The 25697-nt window shown below is 41.6% G+C and overlaps 2 protein-coding genes across 9 annotated transcripts; one reads left to right on the top strand and one right to left on the bottom strand.

Moving 5' to 3' along the window:
* Positions 1 to 651: 651 nt before the first annotated feature.
* On the bottom strand, positions 652 to 8800 carry fam234a (family with sequence similarity 234 member A). The gene is made up of 12 exons (XM_084079250.1): positions 8666 to 8800; positions 7595 to 7890; positions 7379 to 7486; positions 6960 to 7142; positions 5189 to 5313; positions 4498 to 4630; positions 4143 to 4275; positions 2826 to 2969; positions 2637 to 2718; positions 1859 to 2011; positions 1452 to 1554; positions 652 to 1036 (listed from the first exon to the last, which is right to left on the bottom strand). Exons 2-12 carry the CDS (start codon positions 7869 to 7871, stop codon positions 822 to 824), a joined length of 1656 nt encoding a protein of 551 aa, XP_083935376.1. The 5' UTR covers positions 7872 to 7890; positions 8666 to 8800; the 3' UTR covers positions 652 to 821.
* A 969-nt stretch (positions 8801 to 9769) lies between these two features.
* luc7l (LUC7-like) lies at positions 9770 to 25596 on the top strand. 8 transcript variants are annotated; one of them, XM_084079428.1, is made up of 12 exons: positions 9909 to 9977; positions 11745 to 11814; positions 12145 to 12228; positions 13024 to 13118; positions 13452 to 13550; positions 13645 to 13755; positions 14901 to 15044; positions 20176 to 20352; positions 20655 to 20743; positions 20976 to 21005; positions 21565 to 21732; positions 24242 to 25596. In XM_084079428.1, exons 3-12 carry the CDS (start codon positions 12219 to 12221, stop codon positions 24369 to 24371), a joined length of 1053 nt encoding a protein of 350 aa, XP_083935554.1. In that variant the 5' UTR covers positions 9909 to 9977; positions 11745 to 11814; positions 12145 to 12218; the 3' UTR covers positions 24372 to 25596. The 8 variants fall into 8 exon arrangements, with proteins under 8 accessions (XP_083935548.1, XP_083935553.1, XP_083935550.1 ...); XM_084079426.1 differs by having other exon boundaries at positions 12145 to 12240; XM_084079425.1 differs by having other exon boundaries at positions 12145 to 12252.
* Positions 25597 to 25697: the final 101 nt, after the last annotated feature.

The following is a 25697-nucleotide window of genomic DNA, read 5'->3' as shown; positions in this document are numbered from 1 at the left end:
AGCATGCTATGAAGCACTAATGCCTGGCAAATCCTATTCTAATTTCTTTAATATTATTATTTTGCATGTCTTCTTTATTTCGGACAGTGAGAGATGGACAGGAAAGGTGGGAGAGAGTGTGGAGGTGACATGCAGAAAAGTGCCGCGGGTCGGATTTGAACCAGGGCCAGCTGCGGGAAGGAGTATAGCCTTATTTATGTGGTATGCGCTCTTACTCGGTGATCCACCGGGCGCCCCCAAAATCGTATTCTAATATGAAGTCAACTTGAGCACGCTAAACAACAAAGGAATTGGTTTGGTTGAAACAACAAAGGAATTGGTTTGGCTGACAGCAGTTGTAAGGCAGTCATGTACTCTGTGTTTTATGTTAACCCATTAAGACCGGGAACGCATCTGTGTCATTTTAAGATTTATTTGGCTATTCAAAAATATGAGCTTGTAGATCTGCTATTTTTGAAAAATCATGAAAATGTGTGCAAATATTCGATTTTTTTCCTTTCTTTTGGCAGACATTTGTAACTCAAATCTTTGCTTCTGGGGGTTCCTGGAACTAAATATTTTACAAATGTTCGCTTAAAAAAATATATAATCCAAGATTTTGCCACAAATGTTCACGATTTTTAAAAAATAGCGGCACTTGGTGCTATGAGCTTGTAGATCTGCTATTTTTGAATAGCCAAAGAAATCTAAAAATGACACACAGATGCGTTCCCGGTCTTAATGGGTTAAATGTAAAATGTAGCCACACTACAGATTGTTACTACGCTATTTTGGTTGCGACATGAATGGATGTGTGGTAGTATATGTAAACGGTAGTGCTGTCAGTCCTCACTGAAGCGGAGTCTTTGGAACACCTCTTTAATTTCGTCGTTGCTCTCTGAGCTGCTCCCGCTGCCAATGCGTAGGACCCTGCTGTTGGGAATGTCCTGCTTCAGCTTCCTCTTACTGAGGGCCACGGTGCCCTCAGCTTCCCCGCCACCCTGTGGACCCGTCAGCAGGATGTAGCAGGCATGGCGCCCGCGCTCCAACAATGTGGCTGAGATAAGGACAGATAAAATATTGTACTTTATACATTCTGTACACACACACACACAGCACATAGTCATGCAAGGTATTCGCCACAGTAATGTAGACTATGCATGACTATGTGCTGTGTGTGTGTGTGTACAGTGTGTATATGTATCTATACATTTACGGAAACTGTGTGTGTGTGTCAGTCAGATGACCAAAGGGTGTACAGTGCCAAGTGTCAATTCCGACTGACGGTTTCCGTGAGCCGAAACACCACTGATATCTGTGTCTGATGTCCGCGGGTGTGTGGGCACCGGCGGCAGTAAATTGTTACTGAACAAACACTGTATAGCACTGATAAGAGCTATTTAACACATACTTTAACAACAATATTATTAATAATAAGACAAATCAAACAAACAAACAGTAATCAGACTTACCTTTAAATGCAATGATGTGGTCCATGATATTGGTTGACTCTAAAAGGACTTTTGAATAGTGTGGATGCAGCATGTAGGATCGACGGTCCTCAGTCAATGGTAGCTGGAGAACATGCATTTAAAAAGTCAGTGTCTGACAAAATGTATGACCCATGCTAAACATCTAATTTACATGTTTATGATGATAATATAATAATGATTAATAATAATGATATAGTTATATCTAGGGCTGCAAAATATTGAACAAAGAAAATCATTACGTGATATGATCAAATATTTAAATTGTAATCAATTACTTTAATAAATGATAATCTTCAATATGTAATATTTTAGAATTTGCTCATTCTGAATGACTTTTGCTGTGTAATCCAGGAGGAATCCATAACAGACTCTGGCCCAACACTCACAGAGGTGTTGGTCTCTGATGGCATCATGCCCCAGAACATGAAGACAGAGAAGGAGTTGATGGTGTTGACTGAGGCTGGTCTAGGGGAGTTGGCACTGGCCATCAGCTTGACTTCCCACAGCACACCACCTGACGCCCCATCCAGAATCGCCAACTAATTAAAGACAAGTTCATATTCACACACGGTTTGTCTACGGTACCCCCTCCCCCTTTTCACCCTATACAGTTGTGATACCAATTACCAATTTCCCCCTCACATGCAGTCCCTGCCACTGCAAACCCCTACAGTTGGTCATGTGGGAGGGTGTTAGATAACTACGTGTCTCCTCTGATACACATGGATTTGCCTGCACCTGACAGTGAAGAGTTTAACCGGAAGGACACAATGCATGCGGGGAACACGCCATTCCTCTCAGATCCGGCACCTCACTGAACAGGCAGGAGTCCCAAGTGCAGTGACATGGATCGCCCTCCCCTGCTGGCTTCCCATCCACAAACACTGACAATTGTGTTCATTGGAGCGCCCAGCCAAGCCGGATGCACTGCGAAGGAGTCAAACCCTTAGTTCCTTCGGTGGTGCTGTCTACCTTCACTCAACAATTAATGTCAAAGTAACCCCCTTTAGCACGGCACTAAACCCAAGTGGAGCTGACCTGTGGTCAAAAGTAGAAACCTGTGGTTGCAGTGAGAAAACAAAAAAGAAACAGGATAAAGCAAAGAAAATTAACAGACTGTTTTATCACACGGTGGCAGGTTTGGCCTCTTTAAACCCAACGTACCCTATTTGTGCCATTTCCGATGTCCTCCTCAATCACTATATCAAGAATCCCATCTTTGTTGAAATGACCAAAGGAGGGCTCCCTGAATAAATGAGAAGATAGCTTATTTATTTCCCTTAATCTCCAATACTGAGTATGTGTTTGATTAAAACCATCAACATTTTTTAAAGAAAGAATCCACTATGGTACCTCAGCACTGCGCTGGTATTCTTCCTCCACAGCGGCTGCAAAGTGCTTCCATCGATCAGTACCACTTCCTCTGCAGTCACCAGCAGCAGGTCGGATGGATTGTCTTTCTTCCCCATCATCAGCACATGTCTCACTGAGCGTGACCTGACAAAGAGAGAGAATCACATTATGTTTCAATGTCATAGCTTTGAAGACGCTCGCCTCCTGAACCCCACTTCTTCTACTGCACAGTAAAACACTCAAGGCCCAATCTTCCACCTGGCACAAAGCAGCAAGTTCATATTCCATGGGCGTGCTGGTCTCAAAATGAGGTGTGGCCTGGAGCAAACAGGGTGCACTGCTATCTTACGCACAGATAAAAAAAAGTACATAGGACATGGTGTAGCACAGTGGTTCTCAAAGTTTAAAATGATTTAATATACACAACGTGTATACTACACAACGTAAGAAACGGACTGTAGACAACATACACCCGAATGCACGTATGGATAATATGGAGCACATGTAAAGGTGCACACATGCTTTCTATATGAATGAATAGATGTATAATACATTGGTGCACACAACACTGACGATGCATAGGAATGTATATATCTTATCACTAATTCTATATACAGTATCAGTGGTTCCCGCTGGATCAGGGCCCACTTGAAATTCTCAAAAGCGTCCTGACCACTTAACACAGCAGCCAATTGGCTGCCATGGTCAGATGGATGGGCCCTGTGCATTTTCAGATCATGTTTATTATTTTAATTATCAACCAATCAATTGTGTTCCAGCTTGGATCAACAGAACCAACGTAGTATACTTTAAGTTCTTATTTATTGGTATTAATAATTTTTCAAGGTTTTACTGTAAATAACAAATACAGACCGTTTTTTTTAATACAGTATATTTTAATGTTATATTTTGTTTTGCCAATTATTTCAGGGCCCATTTGAGAAATCACTGCCCACAGGTTGGGAATTGCTGCTATATATATAATGCTAAATTACTACCCCCTGCTGCTAAGGTTATTTGCAGCTAGATTTCCTTGTGTGTGGGTCATTCTGCTTTTTTTCATGGAAACTCAGCATCATCTTTTTGTATTTCATGCTGCTGCTGTTTTTGCACAGTCTTGCGGACATGCCGAACCAACATTTCACTACTTGTACCTGTATAAGTGAGTGACATATAAAACCTTCTTGAATCTTGAGTCTTGATTCTTGATTCTAAAAAAATAGCAACGACAACAACAACACAAGCCTCTGGCTAAAGACATTGCATAATTGCAATCAAACAATCGATGGTTAATGGAGGTTTGTGACTGTCTCTTACTCATAGACAGGTACAAGGCCAGTGGTGTTACTGGCTTTGCTTTCCCAGCGTTGGTCCTTTTTGAGGCCCGTCTCTATGCCTGCTTTAGCCTTGGCAGCAATCCTCCAAAGGGCCAGGCCATACAAGCCAGTATCTGAGAGCAAATACAGGACAACTCAATACTGCCATCAACTGTATACAAAGATTAATACACAATGGTCGAAATGGGGACTGAAATCAGTTTAATTATAATCAATATACATGACCCCCAAATCGACACAAAATCAATGCAAATCAAAAGCAAAGCATAATGTTATTGTTAGGATGTTCATTTGTTTCCTAGGAAAACAGCACTAAATTGGCAGGTCTCACTAACCTTTCTGAAACAGTACATAGTGAGAACCTTTGGCAGTGGAGTGCAGAAGATGTCTGTCTGTCTCTGATGAATCGAGAAGTACCTCAGATCCAACCTGGGTCCCTGTCTTCCCTGAGAGGATCACCAGCTGTGTCTGCAGGCATGACAACAGACAGTTAATACTGAATGGATGCTTTTCTGTTGATTTATACTCTGACAGAAGACACTGTCCAGTGTCCTCAATGCTTTGAATTTCTGCATATCCAGGCACTCCCATAGATTGGATGATAATTATGTTAAATTGAAATTACAACACAATACGAAGAAAACAAAACAATACACTGAAACAAAACTAAATAAATAAGTAAAAAGACATTAAGTAGAAGAATGAAAATACAACAATGTAGTGCTACTGGAGGGGGGTGAACGTGCCTGTGCACATGGGGCATAATACAGAAAAAATGTCATACCTGAATAGTAATGCAAAATATCTCAATAGTGATACAATATACAATATGACTATGGGTTCACACTTAGCGACAGAGAAAACAAAACATATGCATTTTACATGTCAACTACGCTCTTATTTTAAACATTTAGTTGGATGTTTTTAGTCTAATTCGGTCTCAGTGGTGCGCCTAAAGACTGAACTGGTCTGTCGGAATCGCTGTGGTCATAACTAGCTCTAAAGACAGAAATTATTGGTGTTAACCTTCATGGCTCCAGGGGCCACCAGAGCTACATCCCTGACGCCATCACCATCCAGATCAGGGATACTGAGAACAGGCAGAGTGCTGCTCAACCCTGGAGGATGAGGCTGTTGCCACCTGACAGTACCTAACAAAACAGAGACAGCACTCAGTTCATACTTTACATTACATTACATTCAACGCACTTACCTAACACTGTTATCCACAGTGACTTGTCTTACAATAACTAAGGAGCAGCAACAACAATTACAGGATATGAAGTGAATTGATTTTTATCCTGAATTGAAATGTGATGTCTCACCTGCACAAGAGATAGTGATTACATATCTGTTGCTATTTATATCTGCTACAAATGTTTCTCTGCTTGCACAAGAAGTATTTCTGCCTCATTGTATTTTAACCATGAACTTATATGACATTGTATATTCATTGATTTTTGACACTGTGCCTTCTTGTTATCTGACTTTCTTTCCTTGTCAGAGAAAGAATGGCCTGGCCCTTTTACATCTGTAAACTTCAAGTTCTGATGTGAAAGTTACAATAAAGTCTGAATCTTACATCAGGTAAACCCATAGCAAATGTCTAGGCGGCAATGGTTGGCAATGTCAAAGGGAAATAGGCAGCTACAGTAGGTAAGCTTTGCACAGCTTTGGTGGAACTGTAGATACAAATATATATTTTTTCTCCATCTTTCTAGTAAAGCTTTCCGTCACCTTTGAGTGGATTTCACATGCATTTCAAAAACTTCTGCTACTGGGTCCAGACTTCAAATACATGATCAAGATAATATCAGAAAACACAAAGGGTGCTGAAAGCATAAGCTTATTTCCTATATTCCCATAATTCAGTCGGTATTGGTTGTATATGATCAGCAATACCGGTAACCAGTGTATACATTTTTTTTTAATTGTAACTGCCTGAAAAGGTGTCATATAATCCCATGAGGGATGGGCCACGAGGTGGCATGACACGTAAATAAAATAATTCATTCATAATTAAATAATTCATCATACTGTATATTACAGTACTGCGCCATTGTACTGTACATTTAGTACAGTGGCAGTCTCTCAAGCCAAACTGTTGCCTCCCACAATTTTCAAACGCTTCCGTCATACAGTCAAGTAAAGCGGATGCCCTCCCCCCACTTCCGTTTTTGTCTTTACACTGCAGTTGCGTAAATTTGTCCTTCTGTAAATCAAATTAGTCAAAGCTTGCTGCTTAACAGTAAACAATTAAAACATATCAGATGACAGCTTGCTTTCTCGGATTTACAGTACAGTACATTGGTATAATACATTTAATTTCATTATCTACTTTCAGCTGACCAAGTATGATGCCGTTCATCATTGTATCTGTCATGATGACTACACATATTTGTGGCAGGAAGTGAGGCATGTGGAACTGAGTCAGTGGGTGATGAAGGATTAAATCATCCTAAAATACAATAACAAGCATTGTTCCTGAATTAGATGTTTTGACAGGATCATGGACAAACAACCTGTTCCTGACTTGGTCAATCCGAAATTCGGTTCTTAAGGTCCTTACACACCGGGGGCGATTTTTTCATGCGAATAATACGTTTTTCTTTAAAACCTTATAAAGTCAATGCAAGCTTCCACATCAGTTTTGCAGAGCGAAAAAGCGTCTTTTATTTATTCGGACCGAGACCGAATTTTGCGTATATTCGCATAATCGCCTTTAGTGTAAAACCAACTGAGAACCATTGGTTTAAAGTACAAATAATAGATACATGCAGCAGAATTTGTCACTCACCGGTGTGTTTGTCAATGGCTGTGAGCTGATCAGAGTGCGACACGAGGCAGTGCCAGCCCCTGTCTGTCTCTGCGTCCAAACCACATTGGGCCCAGTGGAACTCAGGTGCCAACGGAAGCTCCCACACAGTCTCTCCATCTGTCCCTGACACCGCTGTCACAAACAGGCAAGGCGAGGCCACATCTGAAACATACAAGGAGTGTACATGAATTTCACACAGAAGCCTTATTAATACAACAGATAGGTTGGCCAATGGCCATATTCTTTTTTTGTTTGTTTTTACTCTTTGCTTCATAACACTTTAATCATGTTGGGGTCTGATATTGAATCTGCCCATGCCAGCAACTCAACACATTTCTTGTATGTTTGTGCAAACATTTAGATTCAGATTACATAAACATTTCAGAATATGCCCATACCCTTGCCACACGTAACATTCTGATTGCCTTCTCTGTCCTTCCGGACAAACAGGATGTCCATTACTTTGTCTTTGCTGGCATCTTCAAAGGCGAGGAAATCGTAGGTGGCTATAATGGAGAACGGAGTACAATCAGCCAAGGAAGCAGAGTAAATGTCAGTAGAACAATACAGTGTTTGGGTGTATGGCTGCAGGCCTCTCTCTGCCATGTCCTCACCTGCTTGGGGGAATGTCCTGTTCCAGGCTGTGAGATACTGCGGTCTGACAGGACAAGGAATGATGAAGGAGAATGCAAACACGATGGTCAGACAGAGGAACAGGGAGAGAAAGAAAATCGCAGTCCTCCAATGGGTCAACTTGGCAAAGCCTGAGCCTTTTCCGCAGCCCTTCCTCTTCAGCTCAGTGGCTGATGGTGCTATTCCTGCCTCTGCACCATCCTGATCTGGCCCCCTCTTCAGAGGGTCAACTTCTGTGGCGTGGTCAGTGGTCTCCATCGTGGTACAACCTATGGAGCTTGTTGTCATGGAATAAGAAGTAAGGATGGAGGTTAGAGTAGAAGAAAACGGCTCATAATAAAATCATCACCATCTTCTGCACTGAATAAATGCTGACGGTTTTGAATGGCAGCTCTAAAAAGCGTCAGTTAACCTCACATGAGACCATGTCTGTTCTATTCAAGACCACAAACCCATGTACACTATGCCAGCCTTTTGGTGATAATAAAGCTACAAATACACCTTTTGGCATTCATGGAGATATAAATCAAAACAATCAGAGCAGTGGCAGAAGGTCCAGCTAGTTCTACTGCACTAGTCTTTGTGGTTTTGAAACCTATTCAGACTTGCCAGCACTGACTCCAGAGATTTCTCAGCAGAACAACAACAAACCCATGACTATCACTGATGTCCCAGCAAAACCTATTATTTGTTCTGTAGCCAGAGGGGCATGACAGTATTCCACTCCATTCATCGCCTTACAAATCAGCTACCTTATAACCATTCATCTCTACCACCTAAATGACTTCAATCTTTTGAAATGTCACCTTACAATTTCTTACTTTACTGGTGAGAATGTGTACAGTAACAGTAGACCACTCGTCTGATTAAGTAACGTGGTGCTGGTTAGCGAGCTATGTTAGCAAGCTAATTTGGTAACTAACTAACTAACTTACTTATTCAACAGATGCTATCAGGATGAACAGCGCAAATATTGGCTAGGCTCCAGATCTCCACCATTTAAACTTCAACATATTTACAGTGTTTTTTTGGAAAAGTATATGTTCTCTTACTTTATTTTCCCACTGCCGTCTTTTGTGGCAAGCTACAAAGGCTAGCCAGTAGCCAGCAGGCCTACGTACAAACAGCCAAATACCAACTCTACAGTACACTGTCCAGCAGCTTCAAGCTCAGGCTCGGATGCGTAAACAAAACAAACACACTGTACGCCTACCTCACGTCACGCGCAATTTTGCCAGGTTACACGAAAGAAACAAGCAACCAGGTCTAGGAAAACAAGCCCAAAAGAAGCGACTTAGGTCACTTGAGCGCTTTCAAATCTACAAGCTCACATGGCGCGCCGCGTCGCATCGCAAGCTTGTAGATCTGCTATTTTCAAACGCTCTTGAAATAAAATGTGGAATATTTGGAATATTTTTTATTCTAACATTCTAACAACACAAATGTTCCCTGGCTGGCACAAAACCGTTTCATGAAAATATTTGAGTACCACTGTTTTAAATGTTAATTAAAAAATGCGGAAGCAAGCAAGTACACGTTTAGAAACAAGCCCACAAAACCGCAACCACAAATATGTACAAGCAACTATACAGAAAAACAAGCTCAACGTTGCTTATAATAAGCGGACACGGCAACGCTGGTCACGCGGTCCGTCTACCGTATCCGTATCCGGTAACAAACACACACGAACACGCACACGCACACACGCGCGCGCGCACACACACACACACACACACACACACACACACACACACACACACACGAACACACACACACACACACACACACACACACACACACACACACACACACACACACACACACACACACACACACACACACACGCGCACACACACACACACACACACACACACACGCACGCACGCACGCACGCACGCACGCACGCACGCACGCACACACACACACACACACACACACACACACACACACACACACACACACACACACACACACACACACACACACACACACACGCCACACGTGCCCACGCACACGCACAGTCGCACACACATGCCATTTCCGTATCCGCTAGGGGCGGCTGGTTGTAAACCTCGCGTGGCCTGACGCTGCACGAGATTTGCCATAATAGGATGTGACGTCATTTCTCCACATTAACCAACCGGAAGCTGGAGAGTCCTGCTGGCTTCAAGGAGCTGCGAACGTCCAGTTGTCGCTTGGAGGAGTAAACATTCTTCTGACCCGTTTCACACACTTTGAAATACAAAACAACCGTCGTTAGTATCTTGGGTTTCTTCGCGTCGGAGCAACAAGACCCCGCGGCCATGTCTGCCCAGGCTCAAATGAGAGCTTTGCTCGACCAACTCATGGGAACTGCGAGGGATGGTGAGTTGTTGCAGCACAGTGCTAGCTGCTGCTAGCCACTTAGCAAAGATGGAGCCATTGCAAAAGGCTCGCTTGTGTTGGCGTGTGGAGTGGTGGACAAAACAGTGCATGAATGGGTGGACTTGGACTTGAGGCGACTGTTTCAGTGTCTGTTGATCCAATTAGCCAGTTCTCTTTAAGGGTTTTGGATTTAATGTTTGTGTCCATTATAGCTAGCGCTATGAGTTTGGCTGTTTTTCTAGTGATGTTTAGTATCGGCCTGCGAGCAGCTGGTAATAAGATAAGCCTCCTACCCGAGTCACCGATAATGTTACAGCAAATGAGCGAGGTTCCATACATGGATCTGATCAATAAGTAAAGGAAACTTACATCTTTATTGTCAGCAGACAACTCTGCTTAATTTAAATGGTCTGACACTATCTTCTTCTATCTTCTATGTTTAAAAAGATGGTCATCTATTGGGGATGAAAGCTCTACACGGAAGTGTATTGTATCGACTATAAGTCATTTAGTCATTAGTTTAATGACTAAACCTTGGAATCTATGAGCACATTTACTGACTTACTGTGAAAAGCCAAACCGGATCCCGAATCAGCAGAAGGGGGTTTAGCATATGCTAGCTCCATAAAGAACCTCTCACTCCGCTATACAGCTCCGAGATGAGGTTGTATGTCGTTCTCATCCAGGATCGGGCGAACGTCCGCCAAGGCTCCGCTGTTTACCCTTTTGTATACATCGTATCCCAAAACTAATGGTAGATTCCAAACCGCACGGATGTTTAAGGTTTGGTCGGGGGCATAATATTTTAGATCGGGAGCGAAACTACCCGTTTAAATTGCTTATTTAGTCAGCCTGTGGCCATGTTTCCCATTGTAGCCAAACCGGGAGCAGTACTGGCAGCGGACGTAGGGGGGTTTTCCGGGTTGAATGGGAAACATGGCCACAGGCTGACTAAATAGGCGATTTAAACGGGTAGTTTCGCTCCCGACCTAAAATATTATGCCCCCGACCAAACCTTAAACATCCGTGCGGTTTGGAATCTACCATTCGTTTTGGGATACGATGTATAAAAAAGGGTAAACAGCGGAGCCTTGGTGGACGTTCGCCCGATCCTGGATGAGAACGACATAGAACCCCATCTCGGAGCTGTATAGGGGAGTGAGAGGTTCCTTCTGGAGCTAAGCATATGCATGCACCTTTTTGCAATATGACAAAATTATCTAGCCTGGTAAACCCTCCCTCCGGAAATCTCATTTCCATTTGATTCCGGAGGGAGGGTTTACCAGGCTAAAAATGATCGTGCATTTGGGCTTTTTATTTATTTTGCATTCTTGATCGTACAGTGTGTAAATTGTCATACATCTGGCAACACTGACAGTGAAAACAATATATACTTTGTATATGTACTAATCAATAAGTCACTAATGGTTATCAGTAATATAGTGGCCATGGTTGCTTTCATTGTATGTGAAATCCAGAAATTGCTTATAGCAGCTATTTGGATACAAACATTAAAAAGACAGATACAGCTGTCAAGTCTCTGGTCATGAGCAAGCGATGACAACTTTATTAATAGCCCAACCCACTTGAAAACAAGAGATTGATGAGAAAGACTCTTCAGCAAGCTAAGATTAGTTAATTATAGAGTATGCAAGTTTGTGTTGTGCGTTTGTGGGTGTATGTGTGTTGAGATTAATATTAAATTCTTCCCATGCATATGTTGCATACAAACTGAACAATTGTGGCCCCTTTATTTTATTCATAAAGGTTCAGTGTATCTTTGCCAGCCTACATCAATCTGCAAAGGAGTTGCAGAAAGCCTCATGTTCATCGAGCCGTGAGTCACACATGATTTTTAAAGCTGTTATGATGAATATCCAAACAATATGTTTGCCTTCCGGAAGTTTTTGTAGCCTATATTTCATATCTCACAAATGGCTAAAAAAAAAGAATCTTCAAGTGGCACTAGAAGTACAATTTGGAGTAGTGTATGCAGCCTGAGCTATGACGTCTGGTCGCGCTGAACAGGAGCAGTTCATTGTTCCTTTTAGACGTCTGTTTTAAAAAGAAAATATCAATCAAAACAAAAAAATAAAGAATTAAAAAAAAACTTTGCACAGATCATTTACAATCTGACTTGTGTATGACTCCCAACTTCTTACTACAGGTATGGGCAAGAAAACAGTTCCCATTTATACTTTCCTACAGCGGGTTTAAAATTCTGCAGCTGAGGTCTTGAAGATGCAGATGGGTACAGTATATGGTGCAGATCGCAGTGTGTATAAACTAACTTTTTTCCTTGGTTTTATTCATATTTATTTTTATTTATTTCTTTTCAATGTTCCATATCAGTAAAGGACTGACTTGGCTGGAGCAAAAATTCTGGAATGTTTACACCTCTTATCACATTTTCTATAAGCAAGGTCTTTTTCCCCCATCTAGTCAATTACAGCTGTTGCATAAAGATCCCATTGATACACGTCACAGACAGAGTCACACTGTTGTTTTGTTAATTTGTGATGTTCCCATACTGTGACTTTAGATCCATCTACCTATATCCCAAGCCTAATACTGTAAGGTTCAACTGTTATCACAAGCTAAACTTAGTAGAGGCTCTAATGTTACACATTATTCATGAAGAGAGGCTTGGCTGAGGTAAGCACCAAGACTGACAGGAAATATCCCAGACCAATATGGCCATCTGCCAACCGTAAGCTGGTCACATTACTGACGTAATTAGTAGTCCGATGTTGGCTAGCAGAAACATTTGGCTTCTTACAGTTCATCCTAAATGCAAGTGTAATTTCCTCTATTGTTAATAGAACGTTGCATTCAGACTGTAAGACATGACACCCAGTGTATGGATCTTCACCTGGCTATGCGGTGGACAGAAGATCTTAAAATATACCTGTCTTAGTCACATTTTATTTTTTCTGCCCCTTTGCCGTAGTCCGAGCACAGTAACAGATTAGAAAGCATTGGATACCTCGCTCCTACTAACAAGTATGTGAGGTCATTCTCATTGGCTGTTTTTGGACTGTTTCAGGGGACGAGACGCGCCAGAGGGTCAAGTTCTCAGACGAGCGGGTCTGCAAAAGCCATCTGCTGAACTGCTGTCCTCATGACATCCTGTCTGGAACTGTAAGTACTTGTAGGCAACCACTGAGGTCTGAATATGCTTATTGAAATTAACCTTCTGAAAGGTGTTGGACATTTGAGGTCAATGGATCTCAAATGTTCTAAAAAAAACAGTATGCTCATTGCTGTCATTGAAATTCTAAATTTTAAAGAGCACTCATGCATGCCTTGCTTGTATGGTTATAGCCTCAAGACAATCAATAGATTTATTGTGTGGGAATAAATGATCACAAACTGCTACTTTAAATGTCAGATCCATCTATCAATTTAATTTTTGTAAACAATGTAATTAATTTTGTTTTCTTTTTATGTGTGTGTGCGTACACATGTTTATAGCGTATGGACCTGGGCGAGTGCTCAAAGATCCACGACCTGGCACTTCGGGCAGATTATGAAATTGCTTCCAAGGAAAAGGATCTGTTCTTTGAGCTTGACGTAAGTAGTGTCCTATTAGTAATGATCTACCCAAATATAAATAAGGGTTTCAGAATCTAAGTCCTTCTCTTTTTCTTTTGTTTTTCCTCCCAAGGCGGTGGATCACCTGGAATCTTTTATCGCAGACTGCGACCGGAGGACAGAACTAGCCAAGAAACGTCTGGCTGAGACGCAAGAAGAGATCAGTGCTGAAGTGGCTGCTAAGGTAATAGTTGTCAGCAATCCCATGAGAACCTTAACAGTCTCGGGTATATGTTATAATTGCGCTCTACACCAGGGTCGGTACGTCCTATACAATCACTTAACCCCCCCCCCCCCCCCCATGCAAAGTACGCTGGTATGGTTTGTCCCTGCAATGTATGCAAAAAAGCTGGTGATGCATTGTGAGTTTGATTATGCTCTACTTTACATGCTGAGCAGAATGCATGCTCTAATCATTTTGTTGGACGACATAATTAGGGATGCCACAATCTGACCTTCAGCCAATTCGAAATTCGGACAGCCCTGGCGAATATTTTTCGATTATTCGACGCCGCCGTTTTTTGAAAAATATTTTTTTTTTTTCCCCCGCTCCTGTTTTAGCATTATCACGGTCATTTCTGGGTTGCGCGGCCCAATTATTAGTTACGTTAATGTTTGGGCTGGGATGCTTTCCAGCAGGGGCCTCAGTGCGGCTGCAGAGTTCATGTTTGGGCTGGGCTGAAACAGTGAAACGCTCTGAAACTGTGGCCATTTACAATTATTAAGACTATAATATTAGTATTAGCATATATTTTGATTGAAACTAAGGCATACAAAAGTAAAAAGTAAAAAAAAAAAAAGTAAAAAGTAAAAAAAAAAAAAAAAAATTTAATAATTATTATTATTATTTTTTTATTAAAATCGAATTTTAAAAATCATTTTCGATTATGGAGACTGTAACGAATATTCTAAAATTCGAATAATCGGTGGCATCCCTAGACATAATGCCAAACCACGTCTCTATGACTCCATCTCTGTCTGTCTCTCTCTCCGTCTCTATCGCTCTAACAAGTTACATCTTGTACCCCCATCGGCAATAATGGACCACAATACCTTTCAGTTAATTAGATTTAGTCACACATACTGTAGCTGCCCTGGTAGCTCAAGCAGTTATGCTGACCACATAATCATAATGTCCTTGGGTGGAGTCCGACTCAAGACACGTTTAATCTCGTTCAATCTCTCTTCCGCCTCTTTGCTGACAGAAATGTCTAAAATGTTTGGGGAAAAGAAACTATTAATCTATTGATTGAAAATTGTATTGCTTGACATTTGGTAAAACTGGATTGCATGAATAAATGGCCCATGGCACTTTGTTTTTCTTTGCAGGCAGAGAAGGTCCATGAGCTCAATGAGGAGATCGGGAAGCTCCTGGCCAAGGCTGAGCAGCTGGGTGCTGAAGGCAATGTGGACGAGGCCCAGAAAGTCCTGCAGGAAGTAGAGAAGGTCCGCACCAGGAAGAAGGATGCAGAGGTGAGGGGGTGCTCTGGAGTAATAGAACTGATCTTATTCATATACAAGGCTGGTACACTAAAGCCAAGTCTTTTATTTGTCTTCATCCCATCCCATCCCATCCCAACAATACAATCAGAGAGCCGTGCGCCTTTGGAACCTCAACCACTAAGGAACAACTCACGGCCAAAGCACTGCTCCATTTCACTCCCAACTTGCTACAAAAATCACTCATGCAAAAGTATATAAGTAATTCTACTTAATTTTCAACCTTCACATGTGCCTCCTTTTATAATAATCAGAAAGTGTCATAAAGTGTCTGCTCGGAATTTACTTCCGGGTGGTCAATCTCACCAGCCAATCATCATCTGCCAAACAGTGACCACCCTTTCACGTTGCCACGTCCGTTGCCACGTCCGTTGCCACGTTGCGCTGACGTGCACGAAACAAGCGTTGCCGTGCGCACTATCCGAACGAGCCCAAAGGCGCGCAAAAATAAGCCGACCATTGCTTATACAAAAAGTCAGACCTGGCAACGCAGCCTACGCCAATCATGTGTGAGAGATCTACAAGCTATGGGGCAGAGACGCCGTGTGCCATGCACCGTATCTTAGCAACAACGACAGCTCTCACTCTCATTGGTCGTGTCACGCTAAGAGCAGTTTCCAGACAATGGCATCGCAGAGAGCTTGCTGTAGTGTTTATATATATCTATGGCTGTAGCCATCAGAGTCAGTCGCAGCGACGACGGACAGGGCGCTGTGATAGTTGGCATGTAGCTAACGCTAACGTGGTTGTCATGCCTGCAGCGCCTGTGCAATCACTTTGTCAACAATGCACGTTCGTGTGGTAAATGTTATTATTGCTGCTCCGTTCCATTGTAGATGGTGTTTGTGTGGGCTTGTGTGTCTTCTGGTGTAGCTCCACAGCAACTCCAGTAACTAACGTAATGGCAGGACCGCCCCGTGCAACGCACGTTTAGGCTGCATTATGGTAATGTAGTAATTTCAGATCATTTCGGTCCGATTAGGGCAGTGCCTATCCCCCCCCCCCCCCCCCAATTAATCATATTTGAACTGGGGACCCCCCCCTTTTGTTTGAGTCCGTTCGCCAAGTCAATATTGTGAAAATAGCAGATCTACAAGCTCACAACGCCTGTTGTAAGCTTGTAGATCGGCTATTTTCAACATGTTTGCCTCTTTCATATATTATTTGACAATGTGGCCACTGTTTTATAGTATAGTTTGTTGACTACTTTTGTTGCAGTAATGGTCTTTTCCTTTACTTTAGCTTTTTTATTGTCTCCGCCAGGCCGAAAGGCATGGCGCGAGAGTATGTTTTACCCCCTGTCCGTCCGTCTGTGGATAGCTAATCTCCCGCATCGTTGGCTTGATCACAGCGAAACTGTGCACACACACTCCCTGGATGCCAATTCAGAACCTCTGCCCCATTTCTTTCACATGGCCCTGTTATAGTGCCACCAGGAGGCCGCTTTTTGCGAAACACATTTTCTCACAGTACTCCTACATATTTTGCCCTAACATCACGCAAATCGATACACAGTAGTATCTCTATAGTCATTACAAAAAAAACGGTCTTTCAGATTTTTCATATTCCATCCTGATTGACTAAAATGGCTTCCAAAGTTTGCAGGACTGCTCCGTTTTGACCAAAATGCCTCAAATTATGAACACAGCATGCACTTTCCGTGCAACTTTGCACCCACATTCCCACTATGCCGAGGAAGAAATTCCACTTCAGATTTTTCCTAATCAGCCTCATGGTGGCGCTATAACAGTCAGATTTGTGCTTTTACCTATAACTGCACCAATCTGTGTAACACTTTGTATGTGCACTCTCCAGAGGTCAAGGAAAAACCTTTCCCCTGCATTTTTCACATCTACCTTTTATAGCGCCACCAGAAGGCCGACTTATGTAAAACATATTTCTTTACATTACTCCTTCCGATTTTATCCAAATTTCACGCAAATCGGTACACATGATCTCTATAGTCATGTGATCAAGACGGATCTGTTTAATCTTTCATATTCCATCCCGATTGGCTAAAATTCACATCTAAAGTTTGCACAAAATGCCGCAAATCATGAATGCAGCGTCCGATTACGGTCAACTTTGCACGCACATTCACACTATGTTGAGGAACAAGTGCTACCATTTTAACATTGGCCTGTGGGGGGTCCCCACCGACAGGTTGAGAACCACTGTATTAGGGTAGAGTCCGTGAGAGCTGGATAAACGAGGTAAAATGTGTCAAAAGGAGTCTGTACGGCTGTCGATAAATGAACACATGACGTCGGTGGGAGAGGAGATATTGTGTCTTTTGGACAAACAGCAGCGTGGTGCTGATGTTTGTTGTGTGAAGCAGCTTAATGTCAGAGTCTTTGTGTTGGAGCGCCTCAGTGCGGCTGCAGAGTTCATGTGCAACCTCTTCCAGAGAGCGATAGAGACACTAGAAACTCTGCTGGAGAAAAAAAAGACACTGCTGGGTAAGGCTGAACGATTAATCGTTTTCAAACCGAAATCGCGATTTGAAACCACGCGATTAGCTAATCGCAAAGGCCGCGATTTTTTAATTTTTAATTTTTATCATAATAAATCATTTTAATATTAATATTAATCCCAGAGCACCCGCGGGACTTGTCTCCTTCTATCCAGAGTGGCTGCCTCTCTCTACAGGGAGCGAGAGGGCAGCGCCCCCCCCCCTCTCTCTCTCGCTCTGTCCCTCTCATAGTGTATCGCCGTCGGCTGCGAGTATTTAAAGTTTGTCGAACGGCCGTGTCGCGCGTAGCGGTAAAACATTATTTTCGGTGCGACACAAGTAGTGTAGTAGTAGTGTTGCTCCTATCTATGTTTGTTTCTGTAAGTGTAACTTATATTTTTCCCATCATTATTAAACTATTTCTGTTGGATGCTGTGATCTGATGTTAACAATACGATGCACAGCACTTCCTGGTCAGTATTGCCAGGTTTTGTGAGAGAAATAAGCAACCCTGTCTATGAAAACAAGCCCAAAACAAAAGAAGCGACTATGAACTGTATCTTTGTCACTTATGTACAGTGGTGGAAAAAGTACTCAAATGTTGTACTTAAATAAAAGTATCAATACTGCAATGTAGAAGTACTCTGTTACAAGTAAAAATCCCAAATTCAAAATTGACTTGAATAAAAGTAGGCCTACAAAAGTATTGGTATCAAAATGTACTTAAAGTACCAAAAGTACTTATGTTTGAAAATAGCAGATCTACAAGCTCACAACGCGTCGCATCGCGGCGAGTTGTGAGCTTGTATATCGGCTATTTTCAAATTACCTATGTATAAAATAGGGCTAAAGTGGTTAATGTAGGTTTTATAATATTATAATTTATATCTGCAAAGTAACTAGTCACTAAAGTTCTCAAATAATTGTAGTGGAGTAAAAGTACAATATTTGCCTCTGAGATGTAGTGGAGTAGGAGTTAAAGTATTGGAAATGAGAAATACTCAAGTGAAGTACAAATGCCTCAAAATTGTACTTAAGTACAGTACTTAAGTAAATGTACTTGGTTACTTTCCACCACTGCGTTATGTATTCTGAGTTTTTCACTTCCAAGGAGTAGCAGTAATACAATGTACAGTAGGAGAGGACTTTGGCTTGTGAGACAAAAAAGTGTTACATTTTAGTTGAATGTTAATCTACATAAGCTAAATACTGGATATCAGTAAATATGCTTCTGGAGCCATAAGTGAAAGACCTACTTATTTCACTGCTGTGAATTGTTTACACAAAATGGTAATTATTTGTTTAATTTTATTTTTATTTTTATTTATTGAACTTAATTTCAGAAAAAAGCTTCTCTTCTTGAGCCATAAGTTAATGACTTAACAAGTTCAATGTTGGGTTGTTTACAAAAATAAGCTATTTCTATTCCAGCTAAAGGTTTGAATATATACATGGGAAAAAAGTACTTGGAAGATACATGTTGGAAGCAATGAAGCAATTCATATCTTTTAGTTCTCATCCTTATTTATTAGAATCTAGAACAGTAAATAAATGGTATGCCATTTGGTAATGTTCCATTACTTCCAATTACTTTTTAAACGTACACAGTGAATACTAAACTGAAGCTTGACTTTAAAAAAATGTTTAAGATTTTTTTTATTTTATTAAAAAATCGCAATCAAATCGCAATCGCAATATCGGTCAGAAAAATCGCAATTAGATTTTTCCCCAAAATCGTTCAGCCCTACTGCTGGGCATTGACTTTCATATGGACATTGATCTACACACACAACATCAAACTACACACTACAGGTATGATGCAGCGTTTGCATTCCAGCCAGCACGCCAGCGTACTTTCCATATGGTTTCAAGGTGGCCTAAACCATATGGACCCCATGTCAGCAATGTCAGCAGGATCCACTTCAGTCCCAACTGGGATGCCCTTGTGGGACATACGTGTGTTCTACCTGGGCCTTAGGTGGGCCCCACCTAGGCAATTCTATGTGGGGCCGAGGTGGGTCTTAACTGCGATGCCCATGCGGGCTATAAGTAGCTTCTACCTGGCCCTTAGGTGGGCCCCAACTAGCCACGTTTATGTGGGACCAAGGCGGGTCCTAACTGGGTTTGCCCATGCAGGCTTTAACTGGGTTCTACCTGGGCCCTAGGTGTACCCTAACCAACCAGAGTGCAGTGCCCATCGCTCCAAATGTTGTGACGTCAGGGCTCTCAATACTGCACATTGGTGGAGGAGGAGGGGCCGCAGGGCGACCGCACACATCGCTGAACCAATGGTAGCCCACGGATGTTTCCTCTGGAGATTTAAAATCTGCCCCTCTATGCCACATATCATCCGCGCTACAGGGTCTTCACTGACCGAGCCACGGCCCCACTGGCCCTCATGACGCTACGCCACTTATATGCGGTGCCAAGTGGCCGCGGGCGCTACGTGGGCGTGGCCGCGGGCTAGACGCGAGGCCCTGCGTAGCAGGGCCGAGCTTCTAGTGGATACAAATGTAAAAAGAAAAAAATCCCCCAGTCTCAGTCAGATTATCTGCAGTGACGATAGTGACATCCCCTCCATGCAATGGGGACATGGTGCAAAGAAATGTAACCTCATCTTATAATTTCTTCTCCTTACACTTGCCCTCTCAGGAAGAGTACAGGAACTCCATGCCTGCCTCCAGTTTCCAGCAGCAGAAGTTGCGGGTGTGCGAGGTCTGCTCCGCTTACCTGGGTCTCCATGACAACGACCGTCGCCTGGCCGACCACTTTGGTGGGAAACTGCACCTGGGCTTCATTCAGATCCGAGAGAAACTGGATGCGCTGAAGGTATGCTCAAGTCTAGCCTGTCCCCACATTGTCTCTTTTTCACCTTTTTTGTTTTGACAAAGGAACAAGGATTCTTGACGCTTAACTTCTAACTCTACTGTTTAAATTGTTACTACTTTATTGTACTATTGCACTCATTCACTTGCCGTAGGACGGTTAAAATAGTAAAATGTGTTGGATCTTTGTTCAATATATAAATCTAAAGTTTATAAACTGCCCAGGAATGTGTTCTGTGGGTATATATTGTCAAACGTATAGCTTGATATCTTAACCAACTTCACTGATTCGGCATGTTGGAACAGAAAACTGTGGTGGAAAAGCAGGAGCAGAGAAACCAGGACCGCCTGAAGAGGAGAGAAGAGAGGGAGAAGGAGGAGAAATTGAAGAAGAGGTGGGTACAGCACATTTTTATAAAATGTATATAGATTTGTTTTACTGTTAAATGAGCAGGGAGTTTTGAACCACGTCAAACTAAGAATGTACCAAAGTCAAAGATAGTAATTATAGGCGAAGTAGTAATATTTTACATTCTTATATTAATGTGTGTGTGTGTGTGTGTGTGTGTCTGTGTGTGTGTGGAATGCTTTACTGGCAAACTCATAATCTTTGTTTCCTCTTCACAGGACCAGGTCACGCAGCAGAGAGCAAAAAAGGTTTGTACATTTCCCTCAACTATCTCACACAGTTAAATCATTTGTAGTGTTGTCAGTGGTGAAGAGAGATACGCCATCTTATTGTCAATTTGTCAGATTGCAACTATCAAATATTCTCTTATCGATTATTCTTGTTTTATAATATAGGTAGGTGCATGGTCTGACCTTTAGGCTGTTGAGATACGATGCATATAGACGCTAGCATGTGTTGGCAATAACAGCTAAGTTATTCAATGCTAGTATACTACCATATAATCTGGATTAATGATAAAATCCTGGATGTATAGAGCTAATAGTGTTACAGAGTATAGTAGAATAATGTGGTGTCATGTGACAGCACATAGTGAAGGGCTATTGTATGGACTTTGTAGAGGTGTATGACTCCATCTCATGGACAATGTGTGTAATTGCAAACAAATACAACTGCCATTGATAACTTTGAGACTTTTTAAAAAATATATAAAATGAAAAATATATTTCTCTATAGCTTTTATTTTGTGGTTTCCATACATGTAGAATATCAGTGGTAAATAATACACATGTGCTCTTTTCTCCTCAGGTCTCGCTCACGTGACAGGCGGAGGAGACGCTCGCGCTCCTCATCACGGGACAGACGCCGCTCCCAATCGCGCTCCAAGGAGAGTGAGAGGAGGCGACGCCACCGCAGTCGCTCTCGCTCCCGGAGCGGAGGTCGCCACCACAGCCACACCCATGACTCCAGACACAAGTAAAAGACACTCGCTCAAGCTAAACTCTCCTACTCTCATCTAGGGATGGGCAATATTATTGATATCGCGATATATCACGATATTTTATTTTGCGATACTATATATCGCGATATTTTTTTTTGAAAAAATAAATATATATATATTTTTTTTTTCTTTCTTTTTCAGATACAGGCTTTATGAAAAACATTCAAAGAACCTATCACAGATCTGCAGCTACTCAATATGTAGTGTATATATATATATATATATATATATATACAATATTTAGTTGTGATATATGTATATATCGCAATATATCGCAATATGTATCGTATCGCAATATATCATGATATCGCAATATGTATCGTATCGCAATATATCGTATCGTGACCCAAGTATCGTGATGCGTATCGCAAATAATCGTATTGTGACCCAAGTATCGTGATACGTATCGTATCGTGAGATTGTTGCCAATACCCATCCCTACTCTCATCCACGGTTGTTTCACTCTAGAACCTGTTAGGGCTGATTACTTCAATGTTGACATTGGCTGCTGTTACATGGACAGTTTCATTCGGAATGAATACACTTCTATTCGGAATGGATGAATTCATTCAGAATAGAAATGCTCATGTAAACACGTCAATTGGAATAGAATATTCCATTCCAGTCTGACCCGAATGAATTTTCATTCGGGTTTGGAGGGGTGGTATAGACCGTTTGAATCGGGATGTACCAATCGGAATTGACCATGTAAACACTTTATTCCGAACGCTCCTCTCTGTTTGGAATACATGCATTCCTTTGCGCATGTCCATGCTTAGTAGTGCTGTCAGAATTGTCCAAAAATGACCTATCAAATCTCTAATTCGGCCACGGTTGGTGCTGAGAAGCGCTCGCTCCTGCGGGATAAAATTAATGATTCTATTCTATATAGCGTCATTTAATAAGCCTTTTTCTAAACGGGTATTTTAGTCCTCAGTTTTTAAAAAGAATCCCTGGCCACATGACAAAGATTTTTTTTAAATCCCTGTCCACACGTAAACGCAGAAACGCATTGATCAGCTGCAAGTTTCAATTTTAAATCAGATTTTATTTTATTATTTTTATTTATTTTATATATGAGGGGCCAAATACATATACATTTTAATCACATGTTAAGGCCCAATACTGCAATAGCTGCATTATTTTAATAGCATACGTGAACAAAAATAAATGAAAACAACATTATTAGGGCGCAGCTGCAGCGAAAACAGATGAATTTTACTTCATCAATTCATTACATGGGCAGCCGGAACGGTCGTCCCAAAACACCCCGCCCCACGCACCTTTTGAGCGGGCCATCCACGGCTGCTCCATGGTCGCTGGATTTTGACCCGGGGCGATTGTGTTTTAGGGCGACAGACCCCGCATTCAACCCATGTGCGCTACGCAGCGCAGAAAGAGGGTTTTCGTCACAGTGAATGAGTTACAGCATGTTTCAAAGCTTTTTCATAATATAAGAAAAACGTGACACTCGGCATAATGAGTAGCTTATACTTTCTACTTAAGTATATTTTGATGCCAATACTTTTGTACTTTTGCCATAAATGAGCGTGCCTTGTTTCATAGACTGTAGTGTTGCTCTCTCTCTCCATTTATTATTATAATGACCGTGAGCGGTCAGGTGTTTATGTATTATTATTTATTATTATAATGACGCCATCGTACCTACATGAGAAATGTGACAAATCGTATAGGCTAGCCTACGTTTTACCGTGTCTGGTACCAATACAAAGAACACAGGCTTGCACCGCATACAACGCTGCCTGGCCAGGAGTCGGTGCGTTGCTTCCCGGCCTGCCTACGACCTACAGACCTCCGCCGCGGAGTCACAAGGGGGCTATTGCCTCCTCCCATGCCCACCAGGGGAAGCTCTGCTTTGGGTAGTGGCCCCTGGTCCATGCCCGGGCGTAGGCGGGAACCACTTTGCGCATGTCAAAAGTTATATTCCGACTGAATGCTTTGGTCATGTAAACAAGGAATACTTTTATTCGGGTCCCATGTAAACATATGCAGGTGAGTGGAACGGATTCCTCTATTCGGAATGAGTTCATTCTGAATGAATTCATGATGTCCATGTAACTTTGGCCATTGTGTCTTGTAGACAAGACAGTATCTTTAACCCATTCAGACCTGAGGCCGGTAAAAAAAAAACTTCTTCTAAATCCAACAGTTTTCTGAAAAACTTATCAGAGGTTCTCAACCTTTTTCATGTCAAGGACCCCCAAAATCTCAAAATATTTTGTTCCAGTGACCACCAGAAGCAAAGATTTGAGTTGAAAGTGTTCGCTTAAAAAAAAATATATATATATATATTCAAATGTTCATGATTTTTCTAAAATAGATCTACAAGCTCGCAGCACAAAGTGTCGCTCTGTAAGCTTGTATATCTGCTATTTTTGAATAGCCAACGCAACAATCTAAAATGACACTGATGCTTTCACGGTTTTAATGGGTTAACCTATTTTTATTAATACCATCTCTCAGGTCATCCAGGGACCGAGAGCGCTCTTCCAGAGACAGGTCATCCAGGGAGTGTGACCGAGACCGGAAGGATAGCGTGAATGGCAGGTCAGAATCTCGCCGGACGGATGATAGGGATGCAGGAGACCTCTAAAACTCCATCCACCTAAACCCAAAACCTCCTCCTGTCTCTCTCACATACATGTATATCTATCCATCCACGCATCTCTATGAATGATAACTTTATATTGCAGACTGTTCTTGTATAACTTAACCTGACCCCCATTTTGTTTGATCTTTTCTTTGACTGCGACTCCAGTCAAATCTTTGTATACATATGGTAATTTACTGCATCACTTGAAATATTATATGCCTTCTTTTATTTAGCATCCGGATATATATTGAGGGTTATCGTTAGATGAGGGTTAGTCGATGGTGCAATGTAACATAATGCCCACACGTCGTTGAATCGGGGGCTGGTTTATATTCATTATATGCTATGTCTTTTTTTTATTTGTGAAAGTACCCTGCCCTGAAGCCAATTGGAAATGTTGAGATTTGTCTTGGAGTAAGCGTTAACTGATTGGCTGTTGGAGTGACCTTTAAAACATAGTCAATGATCCATTATTTCTTTCCCCCTTTTTTATACAGAACCACTCGTCTGTAAATGTCGTTTTGTTATCCTGATTATCGTGTATCTGAATTGGCTTATAGACCATGGTTTTTATTATGGCCCATTTATTTCATCAGTGTATGTCAAGGAGCAGTTGAAGCCGCACTGCATGACTCGAATGTCCACATGCAAATCGAGACTCCAATGTCCACTTATATTTTGTTTCAATAATGTAATTTTGGTGAAGCCCCATTATTTGTTTTTTAGAAAATGTAAAGGAATCCTGGTTGCTGGTGTTGGCCTCTTGTTTATTTCTCGTGAAGAGAGTGTTAGCTTGAGAGTTCGGCCAGTATAATATGGAGCGTAATGCTATTCTGTAGGAAATGGTGGCAGAGCCTCTTACTACATTTTGTCATTTTTTAAATGTGTTCAGAAATTTGTATTGTAACATGTTAGCCATGGAATGTGATACGTGGGTTGATAAATCCTTTTTTCCTCCTTGTCATAAAAAATCCCCATCTTGGAAATCCTATTCTAAAACAACACCTGCTACTTTGGTCATGTCCTATATTCAAACTAATTGGCATGGCTTGTGCAATTTATTCATTTAAAATTTGTCAGCCTCCAAAATTGAATGAAAAATGTAGTCAATGCATTTCTTGACCTTTCTTGACCTAATGTGTGAACTCTGTAGACTTGTCATGTGTGTTTTGCTGGAATACTTTATTTGAAGCCTCAATAAAAAGCCCAGCCTTTTAATTTTTAATGTTCATCATGCCATTTCTTGCCATAGAACTCACTTGTCTGAAACATTTAAGGAAAATAAGTAATTTACTTAACAACAAAATTCCCTGAAGGGTCAATGTA

Source organism: Gymnoscopelus microlampas (assembly GCF_963454915.1).
Source record: "Gymnoscopelus microlampas genome assembly, chromosome: 14".
In the NCBI taxonomy this organism is placed as follows: Eukaryota; Metazoa; Chordata; class Actinopteri; order Myctophiformes; family Myctophidae; genus Gymnoscopelus; species Gymnoscopelus microlampas.
The sequence above is the reverse complement of the archived record's forward strand: the minus strand, read 5'-3'. Positions and strand labels throughout refer to the sequence as shown.